The sequence below is a fragment of the Topomyia yanbarensis genome, chromosome 2, assembly GCF_030247195.1.
Source record: "Topomyia yanbarensis strain Yona2022 chromosome 2, ASM3024719v1, whole genome shotgun sequence".
Lineage (NCBI taxonomy): Eukaryota > Metazoa > Arthropoda > Insecta > Diptera > Culicidae > Topomyia > Topomyia yanbarensis.
Window position 1 is genome coordinate 118,749,970 of NC_080671.1, and position 12,548 is coordinate 118,762,517.

The following is a 12,548-nucleotide window of genomic DNA, read 5'->3' on the forward strand; positions in this document are numbered from 1 at the left end:
TATGATTCCCGAGACAACAACGAGGTGAATATTTCACGGGTTGCAGATCTCTGAGCAAACAACACGATTCAAAATAAATATTTATTTCCTTTTTTTATTTATTTCCTTATTTTTGATATACACCGTACAGACACATTTTAAAACTATATATTTCTTATTAATATCTTATATCTATGCTTGGAAACGTTAAAATCATACACTGAAGAAGCTTCGTTAAATCTGCGGCCACATCTTTCCAGTGGATTATTTTGTCCATATGAAGTACGGTGTCTGGGGATCCACCACAGAGTGGGGTTACGGAGAACACGAGGAGGCGCATACAAATTAACGCCCGAGGGAAGATCGGGACTGTCGATATTACCTGACAGCAAGTCGAAAACAAAAACTCTTTGCAGGAAGATACGGCGTTTCGCCAGAGTCTGCAGACCGAGTAGCATACATCTATCGGCATAAGGAGGCAACACAACTGGATCATTCCATGGAAGTTTCCTGAGGGCGAATGGCACAAAACATCTTTGTATACGCTCTAGTCGGACTTCTGATCAGGGCACAGTAAAGTGCTTTTAGTGCGTAGAAATCATCGAAGTCCGCCGAGTTCCGCTTTAAGAAGCCCAGCATTCCGAAAGCCTTCGCAGTTGTCGCGGTGATATGGTCGGAAAAGCTCAACTTCCTATCGAAGAGCACTCCCAAGTCTCGGATCGAGTCGACGCTTTCAATTGTTCTTCCTTTTTGGCTGTATTCATAACGTCCTGGAGTAAGCAAGCGTCCGAAACTGATTACTTTGCATTTATTAACGTTGACTTCCATTCCGTTAAGTGTGCACCATTCTTGAATAGTACAGATATCTTCTTGAAGCACTAGGGCGTCAAGTGCAGAAGCGATAGTTCGAAAGATTTTGAGATCGTCCGCTTACTAGCTTGATCTGACTACAGATATCGTTAATAAACTGAATAAAAATAAGCGGGCCCAGATGGCTGCCTTGCGGGACACCTGTTGGTGTTCTGAATGTGCTTGAGCGCGTGTTTTTATACTCACGAATGCCGAGCGATCGGAAAGATACGACTGCAACCAGTTAGTCAGCCAGGTGGGAAATCTCAAACGCTTTAATTTCAAGATTGCGATGTTTTGCGGTACTTTGTCGAAAGCTTTTGAGAAATCGACGTAAATTGTGTTCACCTGATGACGCTTCTCGACGGCGGGAAACAACTTAGAAGTGTAAGCTATCAGGTTAGAAGTTGTTGATCATTTTGTGCCAAATCCGTGTTGATACTCCGAGATAATGTAGGATGCAGCTGCATACGTGACGTTGTAAACCAGCTTTTCGAGAACTTTGGAGAGACAGTTTAATAATGAGATACCTCTGTAATTTTCGACGTTGTGAATATTTCCAGCCTTGTGAATGGGAACGATAGCAGCTTCTTTCCAGGCGATAGGAAAAATGCCTTCAGCGAGAGAGCGATTGAAAATGATGCACACCGGAAGAGACAGCACGTGGGCGAAGCTTTTCTTAAATTGGGGCGAGAGATGATCGGGGCCAGGCCCTTTCGACGAATCAACAGCAGTCAGAGCCTTCCAGACGTCAGCTCGGCTTACAGTGGGACGGGGGAGATTTATGTTGTACGATAGTAATGTTTCCAAATACTCTTCCGGAGGGACGGTATAGTCGCTTCTAAACACTCCGCGAAAGAAATCAGCAAACAAATTGACGGTATCACCTGGATATTGCGCGCTTGCGTTTCCAAGGAAAACGTCAGTGGGAGTACTACCAGATCGTTTTCTGCTGCTAACGAATTTCCAAAATGTTGCGGGGTGATCGCGAAGGCTCGTACTTCAAATACTCACGAAAAGCGGAATTCCGGGCCGTTTCGTATTGCAGTTCTATCCGTCGAAGAGTAACTTTGTTTTCGTCTGATTTATGGCGGAAATAACGCTTGCGTTGTTTTCGCAGTGCATTACGCAAACGGCGAATCTCAGCGTTCCACCATGGAAATTTGAAATCCACCCTCCTGTTGACTCGTTTCAGTGGAACCTTTAGGCGGAGTATGTCATATACTTTTCCATAAAACAGCGCGACTGCTTCGTCAAGCTCATTACAACACATTAAGTCGGTCCAGTCGACAGTGGCAATCAGTGCGGAGATTTCGTCAAAGTTGCAACGGTTAAAGTCAAAATCAAGCTCGCCAATCGAATGAAATGAATCGTCTCCAGTGTTGGTGCGTACATCTAGCCGCAGGACAAACGGTTTGTGGTGAGGATCGACTTTGAGAATAGCAGTCGGAGGTTCAAGCAGCTCTACGATATCCGTGTTGTTTACGAATGCAAGATCGAGGATCCTCCCGTTCACATTCGTCAATGAGCAGATCTGGTACAGACCGCCTGCAACCATAGACTCCGTTACAGCTATTTCTTGTTCCGAAGAGGCATTAATAGGTAGGTAACATTTTAGATCATTATCGAGCGACCACTGAAGGCGTGGAAGATTGTAGTCTCCAAAGACAAGAACAGTGTCGGTGCTGTGGCTGGGCGTAGCGTAGTTGGTAAATCGATTGCCTTGTACGCAGAGCACCTGGGTTCGAGTCCCGACCCCGCACATAGAGTTAGAAATTTTTCATAAGAGATTTTTCTAACTCGAAGAGGCGAATGACCTTAAGGTTAAAACCTCTATAATCTAAATAAAAAAAAGTGTCGGTGCTGCCAGCATTGTCTAGAATTGTTTGAACGGCATTAGCGTACGCGTGATACAAACCCGGATCACTATTTGGCCTGAGATAAACACAGCTAATATATACAGATTGATTCGGGAGGGCGATACGCACGGCGATTTGCTCCAGGCGTTCAATTCCAGACAAGCTTAGCTGCAAGCCTACGAGCTTGTTCTTTACCGCTATTAGGACGCCACTGCCTCGACGCAGATGACTGGTTGTTGAGTTGCGGTCGCAGCGATATATTACGTAGTTCGAGAGCGTTTAATATGTCTTCGCGCAGCCAGGTTTCCGTAAGGACAATGACGTCGTAGTCACTAGAAGAAAGCGCTAGATGGAATTCTTGTGTTTTCGTTCTCATTCCTCGTACGTTCTGGTAGTAAACGGAAAGAAACTGCTCGGAATGTGCGGTAACTTCGGGAAGATGATTTGTACTGTTTTCGTACAGCATTTGTAGGTGAATCATATCTTTATTAGATACCCCCATTTCTAGCCAAACATGTCAAGTGGTCCTAAGTGAAAATGACAGTTTCTCTTTGTTTACTTGCTCTTTCGCTAATAACTCGTCCTTTTATACGTTTGTTCATAATATGCTAGTCGAAATAAGCGTTTTCCGATAAATCCTGAAACAATATTGAAAAGTTTTATGCTGACGCCGTAATAATCGAAAGAGAAAGTAAACAAAGAGAGGCTCTCATTTGCACTTAGGACCATTTGACATGTTTGTCGAGATTTTGTCGGGAATCCTTATCAGCAATTTCTAAAAATTGTAAAGTGCTTTTATATATGGCAAAACGTTTCCCGCGTAGCTAATATTCAGATAGTAAATGATTTATTTTTATTTTGCCCCAAAATTAAACCACGTACTCCGACGTTATGCCCTCGCTTCACGAGTTGTAGCATTTCCGTGCAGATAAATGAGAGTGAACCATTCGTCATATTGTGGGTAGCACAGCCAATGCAATGTAAGAACCAAACGAGCACCAGCGCAATCTCTCGCGATACCCCCGATGAAAGTACAAATCTCTAGTCTAGTTGACAAAAGTCATGTGTTCACAGCTGAGTGAATTGCTCATTCATTTGAAGTTTTACAATCGAATTGAATGGCGTAATTGGATTTTACATACAAGGTTTCGGTAGCATAGTTTAAAAAAAAAATAATTAAAATATAGAAAAGTGAAATGAAAAAGTTTAAAAAGAGTTTTTTTTCTGCGAAAGTTTCTTAGTTTCGATAACGTCAACTTTGGAGGTTTAATATTTTTGATGAAGTTTTACAGTGCAACTTAAAGTTTTAGTACCATAATTTCTAAAATTAGTCCCCCTAGAAGTAATTATGGAAAAATATCTCTTTGAAACAAATTAATAAAATACTTAGATTGTTTGTTGAAGATACAAAATGGTTGAGAGTTCCATTTGAAAAAATGTTGTTGAAGACACGAAAGCTCTATGAAATCAATTATAATAATAATCTTTAAAATATCAGAGAAGGAATGAATATAAAAACTGATCTATATTGATGCGTTGGATTTATAGGGAGTAATGCTATCGAAGATATATTAAGATTGTACTTAAACAACCTTCCCGCAAAAATTAGAACAATCCTATTAATTTTTAATCATCCTGAGTAAACACTAATAGAATCATCCCTTGGAATCGCCAACAACCACCAGCTGTTGTCGAAACTTTCTCCAATCAAATCAATTATCCACTGGATCCAGTGCCCCAAAGCTTGCCAAATGTGCAGCGTTTCCAGCAAGCTGCTAAGTTATTCACAAAATTCGAATGATTGATTTCGTTACTCGCTGCTCCACCACCAAAAGGGAGGGGGTGGGGGCACAAACACGCCGTAACCGTTACCGAAACTAATTCGATCCGTCGAGAGTTGAGATGTTCGAGTGGCTTGTGCGGATGAATTACAAATAGAAAAGTTTCAACCGTGAAGTAAAAGCGAAGAAGAGCTGAGCGCTGGAGTAAGGGGTGGGTGACGAAGTAAACTGACCACCACGCCAAATAGCGATGAAATGAGATTCGGTCCGTGGTCGAGGCGTGCCACTGTGGTAAGTGGTAATGGGATTTGAAATTGCATCCGCGCAAAGTACACGTGCTAGGTTGGTGGGTATGGGTATTGAAATTGGTGATACTGGTCCTATCGATTACAATTGTAATACCAATTTTTAAAGCTATTCTATATTCTATTCTATTTTAAAGCTATATTCATAGCGTTATTATTTGAGTCGGTTCGTGAACTTGGTGGAGTCACAGGATATTCGAATATATAGTGCAGAGCGGTTTAAAAGCGACCGCATAAGAAAAATAGCTGTTAAAAATGTTTATTTTTTTCTTTTGTTTAAAGGGGTTACATACCTTTTTATTTTTCAACAAATCGAAAAAAAATTTTTATTACTTTATCGGAAAGTAAAACTCCTTGAGAATATTCTCCCAATTTTTTTTAGAGACCTGAGAAATAAATCGAAAGTTACAACGCTTCCAAGGGCGCTTCGTCTACCAAGAGCAGTGGTAGCTTGAAATTTTAAACTAGATTAGGATCTTGATACTAGCTTTCTCTTTCTCTCATTCATCATCACTAGCGTTGAATCATTCTGTTTTGTGCTTACCTTTCTTGTGTACGAACACGGTGTACGTACACAGTATTTAAACTTAAATTTGCACATCGTTCGCTTGGGTTCGGTGTTCGATGCAAACCTGTACACAAAGGCAAAGCATGTTTGAGGATGAACGCGTGCACGAAATTTTGTACATGGGTGCATACTTGTCGATGTTAATGGGAAGACTGTACTAATGAAAATATTTGAGTTTTGGGTATTTAGTTGATCTATTGGTCTTCAATCGTGATCACCGCAAAACTCTTAAATGGAAAATGGTTTGGTACTACCAAAATACTGTAAGATTGATGTAATGAAATTATTGCTTTAAGGACGTAAATTCAAACTTTCTTTCAAACAAACATTTTTCGCGCAAAAAGATATGTAACCCGGTCGCCGGTAAACTCAAAGCTTGCTCAAATGACCCTTTTCCACGCTTTTCTACTTTCTTCCTTCAACTCTCCCTTGAGTACTATGGCTCTTATTATTGAAAAATATACTTCGCTTTCCAGTCCCTCGCTAATTGAATGTCGTTAAAAACATAAAAAAAATATTTCACAATGTTCATTTCGAAATCTACTACAAGACTAAAAAATCAAAATCTACTACGAGATTAATATGTTTAGATGAATGCTTCAAGTTTTCAAGGTCTTTCAGTTATAAGTTGACAGTCGAATGACAGTTCGAGAATTAACACATTGAATTCTAGGAGCAGTAAATAATCTAAAATTGATTCCGCAACTCGCCTTTAATCCGGAAGTAATAATCATTACCGTATTTTCGCGAATCCTCAAAACAGTCACATCTCATTAAAACCAGCTGGAGATACACTGTCTTGAGCCAAACTATAGTCTTATCAATCAATCGCACAACAATCAAGCGTAACATCGAACATTTCCCTTTCTTCCAACTTATTTTCCAGCAAATCAAGCAACTACAAGATCTAGTCCAAGCGGCAGCGTTGAACCGTGAAACCACCATGGCCGCTCCGATTTCCTCCTCCTCCTCGCTGTCGTCATCATCCTCCTCAAAGGCATCCCTTGCTGCAACCACAACAGTGACACACCAGCTTAATTCCTTCTACTTGTACACAGAGTCGGTCAAAGGATTACCGTTCAATTTACAAATTTACGGGTAGGTGATTAATGCTGCTATGACACTCCCATTCTAAGAATACTGAGGTATTAGTATATTGGTGAGCTTTAACTAAACTATGAGTTCCTGTTTTGCGGTTATCAGCATTTGTAAAAAAAATTCGAACTAAATTTATAGTACCTAAGCTGCACAACCTTCACTGCCATATTTTCGATTTGAACATGGATTAGTAATATGACACTGAAATAATGGGTTAAAAATCACCGTAGCGCGAAGTTTGGATTAAAAATAGCTGCACTTTCTATTTTTTTAGAGCACGTTAAATGCGCATCAAATTAATCTGTGTAAACGAAAGCAACGTAAATGTAAATTACAACTTCCTTAAAAATTAACTGCATTTGTGTTTAACTATGGTAATTAAAGCAATAGAAAATAATTATAGAAACAATGATTGATAGATTGAAAACACACCATGCAGAAAGAGCTCATTAGGCCAAAGCACACACCAGCAGCCAGCAGTGATTTATTATAGAATTTAATTAACTCCGGTACCACCACCTCCCTCTTTCTCTAGTGATCAACTGTACTCGGATCAGCTGTACATGGAGATGGACGTAACCAGTTCGCTGCTAGATATCGTATCCAACGGGACCGTCCTGGTGACCGTCATTTCGTACAAAAACCTGACCACGTTTTTGCCCCGGTTCTACTTTGCCAAAAACAGGTAAATCTCTCCTGCAACTGACCGGTGAGTGTTTGAACTGTGCATGTTTACTCTAAATTATACAATACGCGTCTCGTTTCCTTCGTGACCCATCCAGCTACCTGATACATTCATCAACGTCACCATCGTTTGCAATCTTCATCATCATCATCATCAGAATCATCGCATCATGATCAAAGCTCGTATATCCATCATATCCAACCCACATTTACATCAGACAGGGTAAATGCGGGGCTGATTTTTATTGATTTACTTTATGCAAATTATAGCTGCTGTGCAGTGTTGCCACATCTACATTTTCTGTACGTGAACTAGTTCGCAACTTTATGAACCAAGATTGAATCGTGATTTCATTTATAGCTTTTGGAATATTGTTCAGAGTCCGACGATGCGACGTGACCTGATTCATGATTTGTTACACCTTGAATATGATCAGGCTTTCGTGGATGTGTAGTAGTTCACAAAATCAAAACATATTTTATCGTGAGCTATTTCACGAAACCGGTAATATCATTAATGAATCCTTTTACTCATCGTGAAGTCGTTCATGATTCCAAATATATTAAAGCATGTCCCACATCAAATTGCATCACGGAAAAAGCGATGTAGAAAAAAGCCCATTGGGTGTTCTCATTTGAAAAATTGGGTAGAAGTCGTTTAGAGTGTATTGTTTACACTGTATTTTTATCGCTGTCAGTTTTTCGAAAATTAAAAAACATGGCATCACCCGAAAAGCAACGTCGCGAAATGATTTTGCTCAACTCTCTCATCGGGATATCGGAAAACAACTAGGAATCGTGCAGTCAACGGTGAGTCATGTGATCAAACATAACTACCAAACTCTGAGTATCGAACGAAAGAGAAATGCAGTTAGAATGGATGTTCTATTAATGATCAGGATCACAAGTGTGTAGCGAAAGTGTTTAAGCGGAATTCCAATGCTTCTGTCGGGGATGTGGCCAAAAAATTAAATCTGTTCAAGTCTTTCATTCAGAGAACCAAGGACCGGAAGGGACTGTACCTCAAGGAGTGTCTACAGAAGCGTCTGCATGCTCTGTTGAAACAACACGAAACCTCCACTATCTTCTGGTCAGATTTAGTTTCGTGCCGCAAATCAAATGTTGTCCTGGAGTAGTACAAAGCCAACAGGACCTGAATCGCCTTTCCAACGCACCAGGACTAAGGCTCATCGAAAAATACTGGACAATTATGAAACAGGCACTACAAAAGCATCCCAAGAAGGTCAAATTTGAGGAAAACATGAAGAAAATGTGGACTTCCGTACTGAATAAGCTGCAGCCAGATGTTGTACAGAACCTAATGAGTGGAGTTAAGCGTAAGGTGCAAGCGTACGGTCATGGTGTCGAAGTTGAATAAAATAAATAAATCAAAAGCTTAGGGGGAACTGGGCCAATTTGGACCTAGTAAGGGTTTATGAGCTATAGAAATGGAACGTGTCAGCCGATTCACAAATATTTTTTTTTTCCTGAAAGCCTTAACAATTTCGTACATTTTTAAGGCGACTTTTTCCGATATTTTACCGTGTTGTGTATAAACGGTTCTGCGCAAAAGTACATGAAACGTCCGAATTACTCCCACCCTGTTCCAATTCTGACTACCCATTGCTTATCGATTTTGTGCAATAGCATTTAATTCCTATTTTGGACAATTTGATTTTCACTAAATTGTGAAATGAGAAGTTTTTTTTCGATATATCAAACTTTGTAGCAAATCTACAATAGTAAGTAAGAGCTGGCCCAAATTACTTAAAAATAGCTATAACATCGCAATCCCTCAACCGATTTACGAAAACTTATCGCATTTCAGATCGTATATACGGAAAAAAGGTCCGAATTTGACCACCCCATATTCTATTATTCACACACCGATTAAATGAAAACAGTTGATAGTCTCGATAGTTATTGCGTTGCGATATTATCTGGTAGATCCAAAATCACGTTAATAAATTTGATTTAATGAATTGTTGTTGCTAACAAAAATCTTGTTTTTCGTCTTACACATTTTTCACAACAAGCGCTCGAAAACAACATTCGCCCCTAGCGCAAGCCCACGAAAACTGAGATCCCAAAAATGTGTGAGATAGAACAGAGCTACATGACAATCATGAAAATGATACATACGCTATTCATAATTTTACCATAGCTGAGAAACAGCTAGGGGTTCAAATTGGCTACGGGTCCGAATCGGCACACTTCCCCTTACTGATGGATTATATTTTATTGTCTGAAACTTTGAAAAGAATCTGTCCACTAGGGAATTTTCTACAGCGTTTTTCCGTGATGCACTATCCATGTTCGTGAAATAGTTCACAAAATCATAACGTGTTATTCATGTATACGTGAACTAAATCATGATTTCTAGTGAATTAGCCACAACTCGCCATTCACGATCATGAAAAATTTCACAAAACTATGCAATAATTTTCATGTATTCGTGAACTAGTTCATGATTCCTAGTATAATAGTAACGACTTAGCATTCGAGCTTGTGCACACTAGACTGCCCAGAAAAATAATGAATTTTTGAAAACTCAATCGGCCCACCCCTGATTCGATTCCTAGTCCCACCAGGAGTTCTTGCACCAAATTTGAAGCAAATCGGACAAGTCTAGCTACCGGACCAACGTGCCTGAAGTTTGTATGAGATTTTTCTACAATTTACATGGAGAAAACCCACTAACTCGCATTTTTGCCGCTGGGTGGCACTGTATGCATCGTATTATCACTGAAAATGAAAATAAGAAAGATAATTTAATTGTTTACAACTTTGTCGAAGACTGCTAGTCAATCCGGCTTTGTTAAAAGAAGTTATTAAATTTTTAACGAAGTGATGTCTGAGTCAGTTTTCCATAGGGCCTAGCAGTGCAAGGTTATGTATCAGTACTCGATTCCCACGAACTATACAGTTTTGTGAAATAACAGTTAGGTTTAGCTCAATAGTATGTTCAGAAGAATTATACCACATAATATGAGTTGTGTTTTGGTTGGAAAAATTTAGTTCCAACTGTGATCGCATAGAGGGCGCCAACACTAACTTTTCATAGAAAAGATAGAATATCGAGATGTTCGGGAAAATTATTGAAAAATGCCTGTTCTACAACTTTGTGGAAGAAACCTAATTTCTATCTGTCTCCGTTGAAAAGCTAGTGTTGGCGCCCTCTATGCGGTACAATATGGAACTAAAATTTTCTAACCAAAACATGACTCCTATTATTTACTACAATTCTTCTGGACATACTATTGAGCTAAATCCAACGGTTATTTCACAAAAATGATTCGTTCGTGCACTGATAGGCCCTATGGAAAACTGACTCACTTCGCTAAAAGTTTAATAACTTCTTTTAACAAAGCCGGATTCATTAGCAGTCTTCGACAAAGTTGTAGACAATTAAATTATCTTTCTTATTTTCACTTTCAGTGATAATACGATGCATACAGTGCCACCCAGCGGCAAAAATGCGAGTTAGTGGGTTTTCTCCATGTAAATTGTAGAAAAATCTCATGCAAACTTCAGGCACGTTGGTCCAGTAGCTAGACTTGTCCGATTTGCTTCAAATTTGGAACAAGTACTCCTGATGGGACTATAAATCGACTCAGGGGTGGGCCGATAGGGGTCATTTTTTTCCTGTCACTCTAGTGCACACCCTAAACTCGGCCAAGGGTCCGGATCCAGACACTTCTCTGGATCTAAGCACCAGGTCTGGGCCTGGTCCAGGTCCGGACCTGGCAAGAGGAATACGGGATGGGTTGGATTCAGGGACTGGTTCAGATCCGGGCACTGGTCCGGATCCGGGAACTGGTCCGGATCCGGGTGCTGGTCCCCATCCGGAAACTGGTCCGGCTCCGGGAGGACAAGGTTTTGTAACTGGTCCGGATCCGAGAACTGGTCCGGTTCGGGAACTTCGCCAGATCCGAAAACTGCCTATAATTTTTATTTCACTTTCCAATCTACCCAGTAAAAAATCCGTAACTCTGGCTGGTTTTTGCCAATATTGGGGCAGATTCCAGCCTGAATTTGATAGAAATTTGCCTGAATTTTGGTTGGTTTGACCCAATACTAACACTATCATAGAAATCGACCAAATTATCCTACATACGATCAGAGCCCAGGTTGACACATACTGAAAATTGTTTGGTTGTGTGATACACGTACATGAACAGCAACCGAAGTTCGTCATTCCACCGTTTACTACCTTTGCGGGAATATGAATTTAATACCGCAATGCGCAATTGCCTGGTCTGTTACCGAAAAGACAATAAAATCTTACCCAAAAGTAATAGAAACATACCCATCGAATTTTGGGTGCAATAGTTCATAAAATCGAAAAATAATATTTATGAATACGTGAACTGATTCATGATTCCTAGTATAATAGTCACACCTGACCAGATGTTCCAGTGAAATAGTTAAAAAAGACATAAAATATCGTTCATCTGTTCGTCAACTGGTTCATGAGTCCAGCTTCTAGCGACTAATAGTGGGTGCGAGGAGCAGATTAAAAAAAACTATTAGGACCTCGAACATCGCTATTCATTTGATAAGATGTAATGTTCGTACAGAAAACGAAAACGAAAATCAGTTACGCTTTTATGAACCAAATTCATATTGTCGCGTTACTCCGAGTAAAAATCCGATAGTAATTTAACATAAACATGAGTCATATTACTCCAAGAGTTAAATTCGAAAGTGAGCTCAGGAATAAAATATCACGGTAACGGGCATATAACTTACGAAAATCATGTCTGTCATCCTGAAAACATGAACACAAATCACACTACTTGGGACTATAAATAGTGACTGAGATCCTGAAATCAAGAACATAAGTCATACTACTCACTTAGAAAAATCAAACACAAAGCTGGCGAATGAAATATCACAAAAGCGTGAATATAAATTATGAATGTCGTGACTAAAGCCCTGAACTTATGAGCATAGATCGTGCTACTTTGCCATAAAAATCCGGCAGTAAACTCATGAATATGGCATGGGAAATTACAAAAATCGCGGTGAAGCTACTGAAAGTATGAGCATTGTTTTAATGAGATACTACAAACCAGTGTATGAACAAGAATCATTACAAAACGCCAGGTACATTTTTGCGCGAAATAGTTTTTTTAAAAGCACTCATAGTTTCATGAATGCGAGGATTATTATCCATGATTTCAGGAACCTGGTCACGATTTTCGTAAATCGTTCAGTTCACTAAATCGTGATTTTTTTTTTGAATTTGTAAACGGATTTTTTATCGTGTGCAACTGCTACATATTTTTATTTTCACGATGTAGTAATCGTGGAAATAAAGATATGTTGCAGTTGTACACGAAAAAATAATCCGTTCAAAAATTCATGAACAAAAATACATGATTTCATGCCCACCTTTACTTCTAGGCCTTATAGACTGTCA

General features: G+C 39.6%; 1 protein-coding gene across 1 annotated transcript in view; it reads left to right on the top strand.

Moving 5' to 3' along the window:
* The window catches only part of LOC131679305 (uncharacterized), a 615,352-nt gene that overhangs the window by 426,352 nt on the left and 176,452 nt on the right, over positions 1 to 12,548 (top strand). Inside the window, exons 14-15 of the mRNA XM_058960013.1 lie at positions 6,228 to 6,439; positions 6,975 to 7,124. Of these exons, the coding sequence (XP_058815996.1) occupies positions 6,228 to 6,439; positions 6,975 to 7,124 (362 nt within the window). The remainder of the gene's footprint in view (positions 1 to 6,227; positions 6,440 to 6,974; positions 7,125 to 12,548) is intronic.